This window comes from Plodia interpunctella, chromosome 15 (assembly GCF_027563975.2).
Source record: "Plodia interpunctella isolate USDA-ARS_2022_Savannah chromosome 15, ilPloInte3.2, whole genome shotgun sequence".
NCBI classification, from domain to species: domain Eukaryota; kingdom Metazoa; phylum Arthropoda; class Insecta; order Lepidoptera; family Pyralidae; genus Plodia; species Plodia interpunctella.
The window spans coordinates 2,100,188-2,122,916 of NC_071308.1; the positions used below are offsets into that span (position 1 = coordinate 2,100,188).

Here is a 22,729-nt window from a genome sequence, read left to right on the forward strand (position 1 = left end):
AAAATATACTAACACGCGGTCGTCGCGCGGTAAAGTTTCCAGAAGGCTGGCGACATTTCCTCTAATATTGATAATATCAATTAGAATGTGTTATCAAGGATGATATACCTATGTGCCAATGATCTGATTACTAAGGAAAAAAGTAGGAAAGCGAACTCTTGTCTCCAAAGCTTTACCGATGATGAGAAGAGAGAAATGATTTCATGTCTCCAGTAACGACAAATGTGTACCAGGTAGGCGTCAAAACACGGCCTGCCTGCCAGAGATTTAGATGAATATTCAAACATCGAAGGTATTTTTTGTGGACTTTAACTTTACTTCTTTGTACACTCACACTCTTTCACACTTTAGTGCATGATATTAAGTAGGTATATTTAAACTTTAAATTATAATATTTGGTAATAATTCTATCTACTGATGTTAAGATCTCAACTCAGATATTGTTAAACAAGAGCGGAGCCTCCTGGCACAGGCATCTTTGATAGCTTAAAATGAGACTCCAACATACAATTATAAGATCATTGCCGTAAAAGTAAATAAAGATTTTTTTTTTGAGCTTTGAGACGTCGCAGCCAGTAATGTGAAGAAGCCAGTAAGTAATGTAAAGATTATTCTTTTTCTCTCTTATCTGAGTGGGAACTCGTTTGACAGAGTGATATGAGAATATCTTTATACAAGAAGTTAAATTTTTAGGAGCTCATTGCCAAATAAAAAATTCATTGTTATTTTGGGGATCATTTCTAAAATGTTTAAAATCAAATCGTTTATTCAGAAATTAGGTTTTCACAGGCACTTTTTGTTCATATTCCAAATTAAATAATATTTATCAAAGCTACAAACTACCATCATTTCGGAATGACGTAAGATGACGTTTAAGATGTCCCTCGATTGTTTAAGCTAAGAATTTATCCCGAGATATCGTCCCGTGTGTAGCATTCTTCAATTTCATTAAGGTAGGTGTCCCCTGAAACAAAGGGAGGGTGCCATTCTATAAATTGCGGAAGATAGTGCCCTTTTTATACCGCACTTCGCTACCAATATCAGTCACTTAAGATAAACTTAATAGCTGTTAGTGATATTGTTTTAGATAAATATATTGCTATTCGTAGTGGGTCTACCATGACAGTACACGGTACTCGTGAGGAGAGCCGCTCCAGGCAAGTCCCACTCGCACACCTAGAAAGATCTAAGGGCATTAATCCGCTGGCCGTGCAACTTTTTTTTTCCAAAATAATTTGACTAATTTTATTTTTTACTGTTGCAATTAAAATGGTCCAAAAGGAGAAATCGCCAAATGCTATAATTTTGATAAAAATCGTTCCAATAAATACTTTATTTGTGCTGGCAGTGTTAAGGGGTTTAGCTTCTATGTGAATACAGAATATAAGATTTTGAGTTGGTTAATACATAATTATACAAATATCCTCCATGTTTGTGATTCTTCAAGGTATTCATTATACAAATGCAATGAATCCAGCGATGAAGTATAAACATAAAATACACATGGGTTCTTTTCATAATAAGTATCTTATAGGATACTGTCACGTAGATAGCAATCTGTGTGATATGTTCCTATTGTTAGGCGGAACAATCTCGATTAAATTTTGGCAATCGAGTTACGCACTGCACTAGTGGAGACAGCGCGCGACGTGTCCCATCCCTATAATTTTTTGCAGTGTGACGTTTGTGTCTCGCGGTTACTGCCCGGGGTTTAAAAGTGTATTAGAATTTTGATTTAGAATAAATGTCTTCAGATTAAGTATATTCCCATTGTTTTAATATTCTTATCACTATATATATATTTACATTAATTTATTATTATTTATTTAGGTATCTTACATGTTACTCCAATGTCGCGTATCGGTAACACCATGGGAATAGCGATCAACACTATGTCATCAATATAATAGTAACAATCGTTTAGTTTACTTCCCGGTATGCTCAGGCGCACGTCAGTGCATCCTTTAACGTCTGTCACTACACAATCAGGGGACTAAGTCTGCTGTGTCATTGGAGGGAAAACTTTACAATCCTCTTCAAATAAAAGTTGCGAAACTATCACATATGCTCTGTGTGATAGTTTTTTTTTGTCTAGACGCCATCATCATCAATTAAATTAAGAACTTTGTTCTTGTCGGCGGAGCCTGCCTTCTCTATTATTTCATCTAGGAATGCTTTCCTTCTTCCTTTCGTTACTTACTAAAATTTTATTTATAGAAATTATGTATTTGCTTTAAGTGACATATAATTAACTAGTCATGACCACAATATGCCTTCGAAAAACATTTAAAGCGCGGGGTTTGTGTGTTTATCATTCCACAAAACGAGTGCGAAACTCAGCAATCTGTATTTCCTCTCCTACTCTCTCTTGTGAGCGTTATCACGGTTTCTTCATAGATATCTCATAGATCGACAGAATTTTCTTCTACACTTCGCATGGTCTTCGGCATCTTTAAATATTAGCTTAGCAATTTCTTTACAAGGGCTATAGAAAGGATACTAGGAACAGAAACATAAATTTATATTTAAAAAATGGTAAGCCCTTCTGGCATAATAGGGACCAACACTGTTTGAATGAGTTTCTTTCGGCATTTCTTCTCAGCAGTGGTCGTTCCGAAATGCTAGTAGTTTGTAGCTTTGGTAAACATCGTAAACTTTTTCACAAACGTGAAAAAGTGCCTGTGAAGGCCTAATTTCTGAATAAATGATTTGATTTTGATTTTTGATTTTGAAACGCGGCAGTTGTGTACAATACTTAGTGCCCAGAGCGACGCAAGCGCATCCTTTACTGTCACTGCACTATCTATTTGAAGACACAAAGCCTTCGTTTGGGATACAGTGTGTTGGCTAGTTAGCCTATTTTAGACTGAAATATTCTAAGGGACGAGTACATTGCGTGCTAATATTTAGGATAACGTCTTTTGTAAAATCTTCGTATCACACGAAGGTATATGGAGATGGCCAGAAAAGTAATGGAAACAACTTGTGATATTCTTTCTTTTCATTAGATATAAATCCAAAAACCAGTATTTTTAACTATGTATTTAGGTTTACTACGATACTAGCATTTATTTTGATATTAAGTAGTCTACTTGAGGTTAGTTTGGGCATGGGTTAATGAATGTATCTATGACAAGATTTGTGGAATAATAATTACTCCAAATACAAGTAAAGCTTCCTGAGCATCTGAGTTACACATTCTTGGTCACCCATCCCGCAAACGACAAAACATTGCAAAAAATGCTTAACCGCCGCAGGCGGAGCATGTGAACCACTGCGTCACCGAGGTCCTCATCCACATTCATGGCTATTAACAAGTAATGTATGGACTCCAATGTGGTCGGCTCGACTGCGCGAGTCGAGGCTGTGACGTGTGACTGTCAATCACAATCAGAGTCGACCACCCGCGCGATTAGGAACGGCTTGAGGATAGTGGAAGACGTGGAGGCGACTATTCCAATTTGAAAGACTTATCTGCGCCCCTGAGAGCTGCTGAGGTGAAATAATAGGAGTAAAACGTACGTTGTAGTTACTGTATTTTCTGACTCTACGAGTGAGTTTTTTTTTTCTTTTTAGTTTTAATGTTTTTTTCGTTCAGTAGATTTTGCATGAAAAAGTAACAAGAAACTCTGAACATAGACAATCACTGTGTAATTATGCTTACAAACTGTTGTAATATTAAATGGACAACACTAGGCTTGCATCGCAGGTCTAAGGGGCACGAACACAGAAACAGACCATTATCATAAATGAAATTGGAAATAAAGATATACAATAATTTCATGATGCAAATGCATAAGACAAATTTTGTAATTTTTTTAAAAGAATAAACACTCTACGGATGCCGCTGTTCGATAGCAACAATCATCTAGGTGTACAAGCACAGCACCGTTTGCCAGATATCTGTCTGTCTGTCCGTCTTATCGTCCATCTCCACACATACCGCGAGAGAAAAGATGTTTTTGAAATTTCCTTATTGATATAAATGATGTTATTAGATTGATTATGTTTTCTAAACATCAGATAAGAAGCGTCAATTGAGTCGATCAATTTTACGACGTGGTGTTTTTTTATAATGCTTTCTTAATGTGAATGTGGGAAAATAGTGATCGTGTGTTTGGACTAAACTGGAACAAAATGCCTTCTTAGTTAGGACGTCGTTTTGTTCCCGCTTCAGAAAACTCCGCTCAATATTCTTCCGTACGTGTACGATGTCGGCTAAGTACTAAGAAATCTTGATTTAAGAGAGGAAATAATACCGTTCCTAAAGAGGGTAGACGTAAAATAGGCATCTAATAAGCTTATAACGAAATCGGAGTATTCCTCACAACAAATCAGAAGATCTGTGAAGATTAAGTACATGGTTGCTGTACTACACATTAAAAACGCACAAAACAAACGTGTTTCATAAAGTACGTGCTAAAAATTTATCAACATATTCATTTGCTTCAAAATGATTCATCTTTAAGCTCTTAGTGCAACTCCAATACACCTCGTTAAGGCTTGTATACGCCACGACATTTACCTACCTTACCTTATTTACCGTCAGGGGCGTCAAACTGTAGGCACGAATCAATCGAGCTACGATCCGCGAGTTTGCGCGCCGTGACCCGGAGGTCGGGGGTCGTGACCTGTGACCTCATTGGGCGACCTCTGCCCCGCCCACCGCCTGAAACTGAAAGGGATGGCTCATTAAGAAAGAGAGGTTATGTGATCTAGTTTCAGGTTCTTTTTAGTTAACATTGTAGTATTCTTCTATCCGAGCAAATAATTAAATGACATCAACCTCTATGCTCAAAAGCTGATAAAGTTTAGTAGGAACAATGTTAGTTGGTAGTTGTTACTATATATCTTATCATATACTATCTTACTACCAAATCGCCCCGGCTTCGCACGAAGTCTATAAATATTAGGGAACAAAATGTCTAAATAACAGTGAATACTGCATAAAATCTGTGGTTTAAAAGAAGAAAGCTTAGGAACAGACAGACGTGGAGGGTAACATTTTTTATACTATGTAGTGATTTCTCATATCTGAGATTCGTGGCCAAAAGTGGAATATAGCAAATGGAATGACGTCCTGGGTTATATTAATGGAGTGTCGCCATTGCCTTCTCAATTTCACACACATGCTGATAAACCATGAACTCGAGTGCAGGTATCTCCTCGATATTTTTCTTCACGGGATGTAAATAGTACTTATATGAATCAAAGTATAAAAACACGTGTGGCACGAGTAGGATTCGTATCTGAGACTTTGGTTCACATGCAGGCGTTTAAACTACTAGACCACCACATGATAAATTAATACTTTCAAACGGTGGGTACTTACTGATGTTCCAATGCCTAACATTTGTAGAATCGCGACTTTTTGTCGATTGATGTCAAAAAATGACTTCAACCTAAGTCTACTGTAGACTTCCAAAGTGTAGGTGAAGATTCGGCGCGCGGCGCACTGGACTCCACTCCAATCTTTTATATTTTACATGATTATCCTAAGGTAGCCTTAAAAGTATCTAGTGGATAAATTATATATTCTGAAATCAAAAGGTCTTAAGTTGGAATCCTATTCGCGCTACAAAAACGTTAAAGTTCATCTAGCAAAACCGTTCGAATCTCTTTCATGTGAGTGTTTTCCCTTTTTCTTCCTCAACCATTGAGTGTCGGAGCCCAGGATCCGCTTTCCTACTTTTTCGTCTTAACTTCGCACCATTTCTAGTTGTCAGACCATTGGCAGATTGGCACCTATATCATCCTTGACGACATAAAATTTAACGTTCGAATATTGTCATTTAAATCGGAGACAAAACAAATTCGTTACATAATAAATCAGTGCGTTGGTTGATATAATTGTCTGTGGTCGGGACACAATGGGAGCGCCGAGCGTGACCGGCGGTTGGCGACTCCTGACCTGTGACATGCGCTGATTGCACCTGCCTAATATTTGATTTTGGTAATTGATTGATAAATATCATTTTGACAAATTATACAAGCCTTTTCACAATATCAACAGTACATATTTTTGTATATCGCAGCCTGCTTGTAAATTAGTCGCTACATATCAACAAGGCGACAAGGCGTTACAGCCTGACGTTAACCTTCTCTAGGAATGCTGTTGTTTTTTTCTAGTTTTCATGAACATGTAGTCCTATTTTAGGGCGGAGAACACACAAGAAAAACAAGCCCAAAAGTTAAGAAGTCAAATAAATTTTCCAAAATTAGATTAGAGTCAAGCAGGTAATAATCAATACTTTTATTATTGATAAGCCTTCAAGAAAATAGCATCGCTTTTTCAAAAAGTAAGCAACACATCGGTGACCCGTGTCGAGTTGCTGGAGTCCATGGGTGTTTGCTCACCATTAGGCAACCCCTATACGAGCGCTCGTTTGCCCAATATGCTATAATGAAAATTATACCTACAGCTACAAAACCATAGATATAAGAACATCAATGTATTGTTCTTATATCTCTGTACAAAACGATAAATTTCATAGATTCGCTCAGCCATTTTATACACTTGTCTGACTTTATGAATTTTTATAAATAAACCCGACAAATGACAGACTGGAGAGAAAAACTATCTGGACTATCGACTAGGGCCAGGGTGCTGGACGAGACACGGACCAAGTGTATAAATGTTCACTCGTTGTGTAGTGGACTGTACTGGTATAGGTCACTGGTTCATATCCGGCTCAAAGGACCAATGTACAAATGTTGGCTCGTTGTGCAATGGACTGTGAGTGCTTTTTTGAAGCTGGTTAAATAAATACATAATTTAGTTGCAGGAGCACATTTATTCGCACGAAAGACAGTGATTGAAGAGTGACATTTTTTAAATGTTAGCGTTAGTGTTGCTATATGCAAAAATCTATAATTTAGTGTTGGGATTTCCAACACCAAGACGAACGACGACTGAGATACTACAAAAATACAGCATTGCCTTTCATTTCGAGTGACGCCCCTTCAATTGACAAATTAATGACCAAATCTAAGGGTTGGTCACGCACGACGTCACAGCTCAGTGATTGACGTGTGACGGTGACGTGAATCAGCGGAACTACATTCCGATGGTGGCAACCCTACCAGGTGGGTGACTTCCGTGGACAGGTGGTAGTGATTTTTGATAGTTTTTTTAATATTGTTTTTTTTTAATAAATAAAAAATAATGTTTCGTTTAAAAGTTTATTTTATTTTTTTAAATTTGGTATCTCCTTCTATATATATATTTATATTAACCGTGCCCCAGGGCTTCGCTCCCATGGGAATTTCGGGATAAAAAGTATCCAGGTTATAATCTACCCGTGTTTCAAATTTCATAAAAATCGGTCCAGTAGATTTTGCGTGAAAGAGTAACATACATCCTCGCAAACTTTCGCATTTATAATAATTTATAGGATTTTTTATGATAGTTTAATGTCAATTAATTACAATTGCAGTGCGGTAAGTATCTTGTCTCTGAGCGGCTTGGTACACTAAATTGAATCACTTTGCGGCCTATATTCAGTGATGTAAAGGACTGTGTGTAAAATATGGCTATTTAAATACTAGCCAAATTGTCAAAGCATGTTTGCATGATGAAAGAAGCATGTATTCTATTAAGAAATGTCAAAATTTTTAACTCTCGGCTATATAAATAAATTGGTACCTGAGTGAAAAATTTGAGCTCTTTTTTCATAAACTTCCTTTTTATTATTAAATTCAGAGTCCGTTTTACTAGTATTTCGTCACTTTACAAGATCTATAGCATCCGATATATTATATATCAGAATTTTATAAGTAAAATTGTATTAAATTATATATAATTTAATACAATTTTACTTATAAAATTATATTTAGGTATATATACCTAAAGGTATATGCAAAAAATGACATCAGATAAAAACCTATAAAACTACTACAACAATTAACTAAATCGTGGGATACCACAACTCGGAAGTGCACAGGTGTAGCCCACACGCGATCCGTGATTTGTCCACGCGTGGGAATCCACTAACTTGTTCCCAATTAGCGTGGGGTGTCCGTGTCGCACCTGATTGGTGCGCGTGACGTGGCGGACTAATTAGGAAAGGATTTTTAGGGATCCCCTTTGCTTGTACCCTAGCGATAGTTTTTATTAGCGCTATTTTCAACCGACTTCCAATAAAGGTGGTTATTGTTCGAGTGTATATTATTTTTGATAAAAATGTAGGTCACAAAGAAAGCTTAAATCAGGTATGTAGTGTCTGACTTTATATTGTGAGTTGGCCTAAGCTTTAAAAGGTTTACTTAAATTGTTGAAATTATAAATCAAAATTTGTTTTTTTCTCGATTGCAGCATAGATTAAGGGTCAGTTTTAAATGTTTACTTACATTGCAAGTAATCTTCTAAAAGGATTGTGTACTTAAAAAACAAAGTGATCCTATAAGTGTTCCGTTTTTTCTTTTTGTGGTACGGAACCCTAATAAATTCAAAGAACCCAAAGAGTTTTGACAGACTGATCTCAATTTAAACTTATGTAGTGAAAATTCTTATTATCGTATTCATGACTAATATTGTTTTTAGTAGGACTTATATAGAAAGTTAAAAAAAAAAACAAAGGTTTCAAAATCCATAGAGACATCTTTTATTCCTCAAATTACGCTTGTCAAACACTGTCTCGTACACACAGACCGTATATTACAACCTTTGTACAATTATTGCGAATAAATACATTGCTTCTCATAAAAAGTCATACAATTCGGCAGGAAATGTACACATTCCGAACAAAAATCATCATACTTACAAATATTTGTAATCAAATGTGTTTAATTTAAAGACATTTTCACTGTTTTACATTCTTCAGACTAAATAATAACAAGACAAAATTACAATTATGTTTACCTACATTTTTAAAGAAAAATAAAATAATATTTAAATAAATTGTTTTCTCACTACATTGTTTCTTTATTGTTATGTTAAACATATATTTAAAATCTGGCAGTTTAACTCTAAATTAAGAATGCTTTTTGAAAATTCTTGGAAAATTTGCGTAAGTTTTTTCTTTAGAACCAGAATAAGTTTAAACTAATAGTGTTAATGAATAGTGTAAACGTCAAAATATGAAGTTTAGACATAAAATTTCTACAGTCTCTTCACATAAGATATTATAATTTAAGAAATATTTTCAGAAATTACGTTGAATAATTCGTTTTACAACAAAAAATAATAAATTTTATATACCTATAGTTAAGTAATATTTATGTAAAGAAGTTTTTGGTTTCAGAATTCAAATACATAATTCCATTGACAAAAAAGAAGTATATTATAAAAAAAAATATTCAAAAGCACCAAGTAAAAAATATTGCAATATAAATAAAAGTGGAAATTTCAAATATATATTATACTAATGTACGTAGTAATAATTATTGACATATTGAGATTCTCTCGATGTGTCTCTCTCTCTCTCGATTCGAGCGTAGCCAACATTGCCCCTTCGGCCAGGGCCAGGCGGGGCACGTCCAAACATTTTTGTTCCCTACGTAATTGAGATTATATAGATAATTTATTTAAATGCCTTCATAAAGGAATTGTACCTATACTCCGAAAAATAAGTAGTGTAGAGCACCAGTATATAGAAAAGATTTACAATTTTAATAATCCATTTCGGTATTAATTAAACACTTAATTACATTTGCATAAAATGATAGAAATCCCCTTTTTATTGAAATGCACGTGTTAGGTACAGTCGACGACATAATTAGGTTTCCAGGTCACACAACTATGTTACAGTATTGTACATAAATTCATGTCAAAAATGCATAATTACACAGACAAATGTAAATCGTCGCCGGCTACAACCAAGATAACACCATCGTACGTGAAAATGACAAAAAATTGTGCTTACTACTTTTGATAGCTTGATACCTTTTGGCAGAGTCTGACGCAAAATGAGCAATTCGCAAAATGTACACTTATCAAAAATTTATGAAGTGCACATTTGCGAAGTGATAATTTTACGTCAGGCAATTTTGTCAGAACTCTGACGCAAAAAAGAACATATTTTTAAGCAATTTAAACTTGCTTGAAAATTTTTTATTTTTTTTTGTTTTTGGCGAGCCGCACTCAATCTATCATTTGTCTGTGCATACGTAATTATAATCTATACACAACTACACACGAAGATTGCACGGATGAAGTATAAATTTATTGCGTGTATGACAATCCATGATTGTTCTAGAATTATTTTACAATAATAAATAAAACTGACGGCTTTACAGTTTGTGAAAATGGGTATATTATCCCGAGGGGAGGTCAAATGTTCTAATTTGTTATGATCTGATTTTGTTTTCAGATTTTCCACTGGTATAACTATTTTAGACTACGCGTTCTGTCTCTGTATAAATAATGGCCTCTCTATGAGCTATCAGGGTCGTTTTGTGGTACATTGACTCTCGTTCAGTACGATATTATACTCTTTGACACCAACTTCATACATAGATCATAAAGTTCACTTTCATTTCAGAATCTTTCTCTAACTAAAAACATCGTAGAAAACAGCTTTATCTCTTACCTTCTAACTATACATTTACAATAATAAAAACATTTTATTTACAACGTTAAATATTAAATCTATCCTACATTTTTACAGAGGAACAAAGAAAGTTGAACTAATAACACTACTGACCTAAAGATGCGTATGCGCTCAATTTTTTCCCGATTGATTACCACAAATCCGCCGCAAACTTAAATAATATTTGGGAATTTAAGAGAATAAACTGGGAAAATGTTGAGCGCAAACCCGTCCCTGCTACTGACCCAACTAAGCCTAATTTACTTCATCTCAGGCATGGAGCACTCCTGTCTGATGTTCAGCAGATTGTCGATCATCATCGAACCCTTTTGAGCATTTTTCTGCGTTTCGTTCGACGTTGTGGTCGCAACTTCGAAACTCTCATCATTTTTCGGGGCGTAGAACGCGGAGATTGGATCAAAATTGGTGCTCGGATCAGGCCTGTCCTCTCGGCTTGTTCGCGACCCGAAATATTCTTCTGCTGGTGTTTCGCTTTCGTGGAATTCGCTGGAGGACGTAACAGCGTCCTCCGGGGCTTCTCGCTGGTACCTCTGGAAGTCGAAGCGCTGAGGCAGGTACGGCGGGAAACCGTAGGGCGTGGATCATGCCGCCGCCAACTGCCGCCACATTGTGTGTCACATGGTCGCCATGTACGGCCAAGAGAACGAGCTACCTGACAGCAACATGTCCCGTATCAAGGTCTCAATTGGAGTCTTCCCCACTAATCTCACAAAGAACAGTTGCTCGATGACTTGGGAGCTGACGGTGCGGAGGGAAGGAAGCCGTAGGAGAAGTTTCCCGAAGCGGGTGGGCTGATTTGGGTATTGACTCCTGCAGTATTCTTCTAACGCACACTGGGACTTCTCTTGGAGACTCTCTATATGCGGCACGTCTGATAGGCCGCACGCATCTGAGAACCAGAAAGAGACATTGGTTAAAAATTTACTCATTTGACTAACCATAAAAACATTCTATTCCTGGTTGCATTTGGGTTGTGAAGCCGCGAAACCCGGGGTCAGTGTAAGAAATCGTCCGAAGAAAGGATCCGGCCGATATCTACTCTTCTTGGGAATTCTATTGCTGCCTGTCAGCTGATTAAGCTATGCATTTTGAGAGTTGTTAATCGTTTCGTACGACGTTCATGGGAGAATATGGAGTGGTCCAATTCTAGGGCGGAACCACACGTGTGAGAATACACAAACTGCAATTCGTTATTAGCCCATTCAAAAAAAGTATTATTGTGTGAATCCGAATACAGATTCTCAAATCAAAATAAAATTGATCGTATCGTAGATTTTACCGCCAAAACAATTCGACCCTTCGCCGAATGTAAATCTATATTATTTTCCTAATGTCTGAGGAAACTGCGGCGGTTAAGATGATGATGACATAAAATAAGTTAAATGTAACAGAAAAATATATTTTGCTACATTAAATTCTTGCTTTGTTTACCTTCGAATAAGCAAGATTCAAGAACAATAAAGTTCTTTTTTTTTTCTTATATTTATATATACATAATCGTTATATTTATATAAAGTAAAAAACATTAACGCTATTTCTCAATTACTTGTATATTATATATTTAATGTTTAATAATTAGTGTTGCATAAAATGTATGCACGTAACTACATACATACATTTCGTTACTTGTAATTTGTTTTATTAGATTCGTACAGGATATCATAAATTGTACAAAGACAATTTAAAAAAAATAATAAATCAAACTGACAGTATCTATTATATTAACACTAGTACTAGTGTTATTATAATATAATTGTTAAAATATGTAGGAAATGCAACAACCGCTAATCTGTATTTATTCCGATCTGCAGGCAAAGACGAAAAAAGTAATCCTTTCCGGCATTGCAACTGGCAACCCCGAAATAAAAACGAATAAAGATAATAACCCGTGAGCGCAGGCCGTCTTAATGCGATTACCCAGCCCTCGGTACATTTGGTCGATATTGTGGCAACATTAATTTTTTTTTATTGTTCCCGAAATGACGCGGGAATATCGCGGAAAACAAAGCGGTCATAATGATATTGTGCAGATGGAAGTCTGCGAATTTTCTCGGCGACATGTTATTAGAGTTTTATTTATCAATGATGATATTATCCTCACAGATAATGTTCTGACAACTAGGGATGCCGACAGACGAAGTGGAGACAAAAAGTAGGAAAGCGGACCCTGGACTCCGACGCTCAACGGCTGAGGAAGTACCAGGAAAACGCTCAGATGAGAGAGAGCCTGATAATAACAATTGTAATAAGGTCAAAACCCGTTCTGTAGACTGGAAATTTTAGCGATTTAATTATTATATCATTTTGAATGTTATAATTGTGAAAGTTTGTAATAATGCCTGGATTTTGTTAAACATATAGAATTAGGTATATCTGGAACAATTTATTAGTCAGTCATTACAATAAAACAGTAGATATGTTAAATGAATCCAAAACTGTAGTTATTTCGATTAATGTCAACGTAGCGTTAATTGTACATCACAACCGACCCCTAAATTAAAACGTTTTATACCTATAATTAACAATTTGAGACATTTAATTAAACCATATAGTACTTTAAGGGGAACTGAATATGTCACGAACATGTCAGTGATAATTATGAATATGCTTGAATTAAAAAGAATTATTGGATCAAAGAAAGATTTACAGAAAGCTTTAAGTAGTTCCGGTGTGGTTTGACGATTTTTTTTAATTATTGAGAAATAAAAAAAAATATATCGAGCAACTTTAATGAAATAAATTTAATAACTGAAATATTTAATTTACTCTTAATAGTCAAAAACTAAAAATAATTCCAAAACAACAATAAACAAATATTGAAGTGAAGTCTTACATAAGTTTGTAATGATCCTTTACGAATACAAGTAGACATCACAGAACATTGCAGCTGACAAGCCGACAGTTCAGTTGTAATTAAAAATTAACCCACTTGCCCGCAAGTGAATATTAATTGAGGTCTCGAGCAGTCGGTGAAACTTGTGGCTAACCAAGGTTTTTTGAAGCTCTACAAATAAAATTGTGAAGCCGTTGTGACTTTACACATAGTTTTATGCATACTTTTGAAGATAATTTGAAAACATATTTCACTTTTCTCTGCCCACGGCAAAATCTGACCATTCTTTAAAAACTTGGAACTCATTTAATCAAAAACACTTTTCAGTAAAGTTGGCGTGTTGGTATTGGTTCGAGCAAAAATAAAGAGGTAAAAATAAATTCCGAAAAAAGGATAAATTTAAAAAATCTTAAGGGTTCGTAACAGTATGGGCGTATGTGTCTTGTATAGTAGCATATTTTCGTATCGCGTCGCATCGCAAACTTTACATCAATAAGGACACGGAGTAAGGAATGAAGAGATTAGATCTATGGATTATTATAATGCTTGTATCATATCATAGATCATATCATAGATCATATCATAGATCATATAATAGATCATATCATAGATCTAATTCAAATGTAAAGTAACCTAAATTTCCATTCATGAAAAGTCGCTATCAATCGTAATTGTCTGAGAGGTGACGCAACGTCAATTGTAGGCACTTGTACTAATTGCCACAGCTGCTGTAACTGTAACAATTGATACGTCGTACGCAGTTTGAGGCGTCTTGGATTTTTGGGAGGTTAGGTCATCTGTGTCAACGTCATTAGAAGCAGTTAAAATCATAATTGCATAAGAATTGAGGCCTGCACTAACGTTTACAGATGTTCAACTTGTTTTGATGATGGTAATGGTTGTAGTTCGACTTGTCTAGTTGTAATTTTACAGATTAGTTTAGTGAAAATAATAATAAATAACACAGTATACCTACGTAATCAAGGATAGCTCCAATTCCAAGACTGCTAATGAATATATAGCGATTGATGTTGAAACTCTCTCCCTTTCTCATCTGAACGTTTGAATGCATTCTTAGCTGTGAATAAGCGATGCCCGGATCTGCTTGAAATTACATTTTGAAAAAGCCTCTGATTTCTGGTCCCATAGTCCCAAAAGTTCAAATATTTTTTTCTTGATCAATCTTTTGTTAAACAGTGAACTTTATTTGTTGTTGTAGTTTGAACTGTTTGATTAAACAATTACAAAGCCACGCTACTAAAACTCCATCAACACCAGACGCCAAGACAATAATGTTACGAATCTGAGTCCCGACCCCAAATCTTAACCCTGCTAAATCGAAAGGCACCATCGACAGACCAAAGATCAGCCAAAGCAGCCCAATACCAATTAACTCGCCAACAGTACATTGTAACAATGTAATATAGATTAATTGAAATGACCTCCGGGACAAACGTGTACATTGCAGTCATTCGACGGCCCTTAAGCTTCTAATGTGGTCGTTAAGACCCCGTGTTGGAAAAATTGTGTTAATCAACTATGGGTCTTGCTTGACACTGACGGGTTTAAATTTATCTATGGCTATTTGATGTTTAGTTAATGAAACAGATAAATGTTTATACGTTTGTATTATTAATTCGGTCAACATATGATCACGATTAATGAGCACGGTATCAAGACCTGCCAATTTGTTAGCAGGATCCTCCATGTTAGAATAACATGAAACGATGGATTCAGGTCTTGGGAGAAGTACTCGCTGCGTTGAACCGATTGGATAAAAGTCTTGACAATCCTATCTCTTAATTAAAATGTTTGCTAAGCATCTGCTCGAGACAAATGCATAGCTACAGTCTACGACTGCTCTGCCAAAAGAATACGAAAAGTAATATAGTCTCAATCATCTAGACAACACAGTACATAGGAGATTAATATTATACACAATAATATAACAATAGATAAATATATCAGATCTCTGTCAACAGATCTGACCTGTGACATCAATTCCTGGCCAGACAACGCACGGTCGCGGCGCCAGCTTCAACTCTAGTTAATGTGAGCGATTGATTGTATTCATTGTCCAATCCTTGCTGGCACTAAATGTAGTTAGGTACTAAACAACCGACAACGATCTTATTTCAGGGTGTAGACGACGAAAAAGTATGAAGTCGGAACCTGAGAGAGAATTTGTAGATGCAAGATAAAACTAATTTAGGTACATATTGTGAACATTTTTTTTTGTGAAGAATTATAACAATTCAATAAAAACCGTTCGCGGTACCACCATAGCACGGATGGGTTTTATATCTACAAATGTTGGGTTTTCGTCAGACTTTGGAAAAATCCTGGATTTTTTTATTATTACACCATCTTTTGATATATATTTTTATCAACAATGTACTCTTCAAAATTGTTCAACAACATAGAATATCCAATTTGCTAAAAGACCAATAGTCGCATAGTTCACAATTGTCGAAATGTCAAGGATTCTCTTATAATTAACAAATTTCTTGACATGTTTTAGTGTTGTCACAGATTATATAATACTTCCCATAATGTCGTTAATTTCCCAGAGGTCATCAACCTCAATAGATATACTCGTAATTGTTTGTTATAGCTTATCATTAATTCCCCCATCAGATTTCAGTGAGCACGACGAATTCCATCGCGCTCCATTAAAGAATCGAGAAAGGGTGCGATGAATCGAGTCTACTCGATTGACTCGATTGCCCGCATTCACTCATATTCGTGTATTCTTCGTGAAAATATAATAATTGTTGATCATTAAATGTATGCGGGTGTTTATTGACGTTTTTTAAATCAAGGGTTTGAATTGCTGTTAACAATTTTTATCTACTGTACTGATTTATATTTAACTAGCGACTCGGCTCGACCGATTTCATAGGCTGTTTTATATATCTACCTTTACCTATCTACCTACATTTTACCTTGGGTAATGAGTTATGTCATGATCAATGAAAACTTGAGCAAAATCCTTTGCATGGTTTAAAAGAAGCTTAGAAACAGACAGACGCGGCGTTCGAGTTTCTCCTACTAAATAGGTATGTTGTGATTTTAAGTTTTATTTCAAGAATTTTTTACAATTATATTAAAATGTATTGTCGTGTTTAAATATTAATTTGTAGTATTATTCTAAGAATGGATCTTCATTCGGACTCAAGACTTTTTTACGGAATGCAATTTTTGAATCTTTTATACTTTACGTCATAACGTAGGTGTCCAGGTGTTTACACTGCGCGGGATGATCCTCTAACAATGAAGAAAGCGGCTTTACATGAATAGACATAATGCCTCTTTATGTCCCGAATCTCGTTATAACTGACGCGCACACGAGGGCCTTCCATATTCGAAATTGTATCGATTGAATTGCGTTTTGTTTATTGTTTAAAATTATTGATTATAATTTTAGTCGTCACAAAAATTGTTTACAACTATGTTTTTATATCTATGGGGTACCTACGTAAATATACTTATTATGTTTAAATATTTTTAAAATTTATCGAAATGTCAAAACATTTAGATTTAGTTTAAAAAATTCAGTATGATATTATTAGCATGATTTAGAGTAACTAATAGCTAGCTAATGTAACTCGTTTCTATCCCAAATTTCTATATGAGCAGTCTAGACTTACATGTATAAAAGCAGTAGGATCTTAGCACCCAAAGCGCCACCTATATGGAAATGGAAACCTTATCACAATTTACGATACGGTATTGAAAACATTTCCGATTCAAACTCCGACAATGGCGACAACCGTAAAATAATCTTGGGAGGAGATCCGGAATAGCGAAACAAATTTAGAGACGACAATAGGTGTTTATCCCCAGATCCCAATCTCGGTATAACACCCTCCTTATCTAATCTGAGATGTTTATTTGCGTACATAATGTACGCGTTTCGCAAGATGTCTTGAAAATGTATTAAAGCGTGGAAAAATAACCTCAACTGACACATGACATGTGTGATAACTTGATAAGAAATAGGAGAAATTTTAGTTATTGGGAAAACAGGGTCAACAATGAAAGGTAAAAAAAACTAGTACTAAAAACCACATTAAGGCGCGAATGTCTGACATCTTCTATAGAAAACGTAAAAGCTTACAAATCACTGTAACAGTGATAAACTCTATACAAAACTAACAAAGAATCAATAGACACAAATTGGACGCCATAACACGTGTCCGATGAAAAAAAAAGAAACGGCCAGCATTTTCATCAAAAAAATATTTCACGAAATCGTATTTCCAACAGTTTAAAATCCGAATACTCCTATTCCGTCTGTAAAAGGTTCAGTGTCGTTCTATTTTTATAATGTCAGCTGGACGCGGATTTTTGAATCTAATGCTTCGAAATAGCATTAAATGGCGCGAACGGAAAAAATATGACGGCGCGTATTGTGTAACGAAATTTTTAAATAAACACCTTTTGAGTGGGCGGGCGCGCGAGTATTTGTAAATAGGTTTTGTTGTTGGCACAATGGTTTTTGTACTTTCATCGATGGGATCTGCCGGGCACGCTGCGTTTGTTGTCGCGTGCTTCGAAAAAAAGGGACATCTGATGTTCCAAGATTTACTTTCAAAACTAAGAAGTAGTAATAAAAATTATAAACTGATATCCAAGAAGCCATTATTGTTTAATTTATTACAAGAATAAAGTTACAGCCGTGAACGTGCATATGGCAATGCTAATTAAAAATTTGTAATAGTGATTCTTATAGGCTTTAAAACTAGGCTATAAAATAGACACCTTCGTGTATGAATGCAGTTCTAATTTCAAGTGTGCGAATTAAAAATAAATTCGAATATCGAATAGGCGCGAAACGTGAAACCTAAGGGCCCGTGTACACGGTCGCACGCAGCTATCGCGACATCGCATGATATAAACAACGCCACGGGTGGCGCTACCGCCGCAGACCTCTACTTTACGACACAACAAAAATTCCTGTTCGCTACCGCAGTGGCTACAATTAAACCTGGTTAGATGCTGCTACTTGACGATAGTGATCTTAGATTTTATTTGCTTGTTAGATTTTATCTTTATTCATCGCAGTTATATCCGAAAAAGATTTTACATTCACTAAATGAGCCATTTAATTATTTTTCAAGTAATTTTGAGACACCTATCCCGTAATTATGACTCATGTATTTTTGTACTGTTGTATTTGTTGTTGCTATTTGACTTCAATACGTATACTCTTTTTATTACACCATATAAAATTAATATTGTTGATTCTAAATTACGAACTTTCAATAAACCCAAATCTATTAACGACAAATCAACAAAATATGAAAAATAATAGAAAACCAGTCTCGATCCAAAGCTAAGAATGCTGTCAATGAAAATATTCTACAAAAAAACAACTTTTGAAACTCCTCAACTATGTTGATACACAATTCAGTCGTGAACATAATGCGATACGTTTCTAGAAATAAAATCGCTTTTGCAGTCTCGAAATGGTTTAGACAGGTCACAATCACATCGGAACTTGAGTCAAGTATCCATTGCAAGCTGAATACAGAGCAGAACAATAGTGAAGTTTACAACTGGGTCATAGTGTCACGACACACAACGAGATGTCGAGTGTCAGTGTCACTGATAGTGGACATGGACAAGTGCGGAGTTCAGCTACGTATAATACCGATGAACCTACGCATAACTAGACGACATAATAATACCTTCGTACTAGTATTGTAAGAAGCTCCTCGTAATTTTTTGTCTATTTACACCCGATTAAAAGCAAAATTAGATAGATTTTTGATTTCACTGTAATAAATTACAATAATCAATCAACATTAAAATAATTGTAATAATACGAATAACGCTTTTATGCTAACAATTACAAATAGTACTACAACAAGTAAAAAAAAAGAGACGACTTTCATACAGATAATAATTTTATGATTATATTTAGTTTTAACCAGCTGTTGCGTCTGTAATGTAGATTTTGTCACTCTCGAACTCTCATACTATCTCCTCACAAAAAACCACATCAACTCAATGCCCCGTGTTTTATCGTGGACATACAAACTTTTGCATATTATATGTACGATTTTCAACAGACAAAGAAGACCTGGAATCTAGATGGAGGGCTGTCTGTAGTCTCGTATCTCACTGGTATTTGGAATGCGGTCATCAGTCGTCTGTGTATGTCTTTATTTTGCTTGTCAATTAGACTGTGGAGTCATTGAGTTTATTAATTACGAGGAGTCCCGTGGTCCTCTAAGATTTTCATATACAGCTACAATTCTAATATTATAAAAACAGAAGTTAGAATTTCTATTAAGTACTAGTATGAATAAAATAAGTATTATTGTAAAATCCCCGTGGGTATCTACCATATTCGCAGACGACTTACGATCGAGTTGTGTTTCAAAGTTCGTGCGCCCGCACCGCGTACCGTACCATCTCTGTGATAACCGTAATGACGTCGTAAAGTTGCCTGGGATCGCTAGAGAGAGATAGAAAGAGCAGAGATATGCAAGCGGGAACGCGGAAGAATTAGCTGAACTAACGACGAAGTAAATCACCTGTTAGGCTGCATCCTAACCTCTTTAGAGTGCTGAGATTAAATTTAAAGTTGGTTTAAATCATGTTATTGTATGGGAACCTAGCGAGGGATCTCTGGAAACGATTTATGCGATATTCTACAATGTTTATGTTATGCCATTCATTAAATATAGTGTTAGTATTTTGGTTAAAACAATCTCTTAAAACAATTTGTATACACTCATGGTTTAGAAAGTTTTGAAAAATAAATTGAAATAAATTCGAGAAGACAGAAAATACTGCTTATAAAAGTGCTATAACACACTTAATTACGACTTTAATAATGTTAATTAATCGAGCAGTTCGTTCAACTCGCTGTCAAGTAGCGTCCGAAGCGCGTATTTTAAAAACACATCAGTTAATTATTCCCCCTACCCATCTGCGCTTGTTTCATTTGAATAACAAAGACCTGACCGCGGATGCGGCGGAAAAACGGAGGATTGACACCGAACTGGGGTTCTGATACGATGAATGGAGACGCGTTTCAGATCAGCTGATTGTGTGTGTAGGTAATCGCTGAGTTAAGGTATGTTTTGAAGCGTATCATACTATCAATATACATGTTGAAGTAATCGAGGATTAAGCATTAGCTCTGATACGATGTAAGGAATAGTTTTCTGATAGCGTATAAGGCTGAAAAAATATGGTACGTTTGGAAAATTTGCCGTTGAATTGTCAAACTTTTATTTTAAATTATAATCTATATTTTGTAAGATTTTGTATAATTTATAACAGATGTATCGGTTGAAGTTGAAGTTTAGAAATGTCACTTGCAATGTTTCCGTCTATTGCTATGCATGAGAAATCTTAAAAGTAAGTAGTATAGCTATGTAAAATCAAAATAAGGAACTGCAAGATATTCTCCATTCGCGTCACGCCTTCATCTCCCTACTCCCACATGCCGCAAGCATATTTTTGATGAATGAACATATCAAACCTCAAAACATTGACTGACGGCGTATACAGACGACCACACGTCACACCAAATTTAAAAAATATTACATCTTATACTACGATACAATTTTATATTTTCGTTATCGAAAGTATAAACTTTATTGATAAACTGGTTCCCCATTTGTTTAGTAAAAATTTTAGATATTACTATTATTACTTTATAGTCAAGTTATAGGATTACATAAGGTATTGTTTTATTTTGCATTAAAGTTAAAATCAAATTAGAATAAATTTATAATTAAACAAAACTTAATCAAAAATCCCACTCGAATAGTGTTATAGTTACCAAGTTCTACGTTAGTTTTCATGTAATCTAAAACCCAACAAAAAAAATCAAAATTTTCGCATTTATATCCTAAGATGGCATGATTTACTGTCCGTGCGAAGTTCTAAAGCGTAGTACACAAAGACCGATCTTTGCACTTTGACATTTCCCGGTTTAATCACGTACTAGAGGGCGCTAGTGGCGTTCGACCAAGATCAGCGCGCTCTTGACACCCCTGATGCTACTCGACGGAGCCACTTCTAGGGGCATTGAGTGCCCAATACAATGCGGTGTCTACCTCGTGCTTTTTGATGGTTATCGCCCGGTCAATAGGTTGGAGTGCCAATTTAGTAAGTTCAACTTTTAATGTTTTTGCTGGAAACAAGCTTAAGGCTTGTCAGTTACGTCAATGTTTCTATATAGGTGTGTAAGTTTAGAATATTTTGTAAAGTTCAACATAAATAAATCATACGTGAAATTTATGAAAAATTAATAAAAAATATCCATAATCCCGTAGTATTTTCGCCTTTTGAAATATTTAGTTTTATCACTATTATTGTCGTACCTAAAGTTACTAGTTTTTAAAACTGTTTTGTAATATTATACATGGACGACGCGTATAGAATGTAGAGTCAGCGCCAATTTAGAGAGAAAACATAAAACATTTCGTCCGAGTGTACACAAAATGGGAGGACGGCTGCTGTCCAAGTTGGAAACTAATGTCAGGCTCAGGGGTGTCAACTGACAGCAAAAAGTACAAAACAGATTTTAGTTTTACTGCATTTTTAATCCGGGAAATATTATATATCGTATCCTAGTCTTGCAAATCGAATAAAATTATGTTTCCACTCATTTCTCTACTAAAAATGTTTTAAAGTGAAAGTCTACGAAAATTTTTTTATTGTATAATATTACTTCCTTTGATCAACGTTCTTAACCATATTTCATAACCATCTAAGAAAAAAGATCTTTAGATTATATAAATTAATTTATATTGTATTTTCAATAGATCATGGACTAATAATTAAGTCTAGGAATTCGAAAGGTCTGAACCAGAACGGCAGTTTTATAGAACCAGTTGTTAATATCAGGTAGCTATAAATAATGTTTAATTATCAAATTTACTATGTAATAAAACAATCAACGTATTATTATTATTTTATAATTAATAGCGAAGCTAGGCGAAAAACCAATAAAAGCACTAAGTTAACATTCAAGTGGTTATATCGTTTTTTGGTAATGATAGTCACATTTCAGACTGCGAAAGCTTCATTTTAAAAGTACATTATCATAAGAAGTAGTTGCCAATTAGCCAATATCTATCTTATTGTACACAATACTATGCTCCTTATTTAATTGTTAATTAATGTTTAAAATATACAACAAAATATAAACAAAATGAATATTAATTTTCACACAAAGAAAATCAACGTCAATGTCTCATGTCCCGCCAAAATGGCACGAAATGAAAAACGTCAAAAAGGGCCAACCCTATTCGATGACGGGGTGAATAAAGCGAGTCTATGTCGACGAATGGAGTGAAAAAATCCCAGTTCAAAGAGC

The 22,729-nt window shown here is 35.2% G+C and overlaps 1 protein-coding gene across 1 annotated transcript in view; it reads right to left on the minus strand.

The window, feature by feature from the left end:
- Positions 1-8,579: 8,579 nt before the first annotated feature.
- The window catches only part of svp (seven up), an 80,783-nt gene continuing 66,633 nt past the window's right edge, over positions 8,580-22,729 (minus strand). The window contains exon 4 of the mRNA XM_053755465.2: positions 8,580-11,439. Within this exon, the coding sequence (XP_053611440.2) occupies positions 11,165-11,439 (275 nt within the window). The 3' untranslated portion in view covers positions 8,580-11,164. The remainder of the gene's footprint in view (positions 11,440-22,729) is intronic.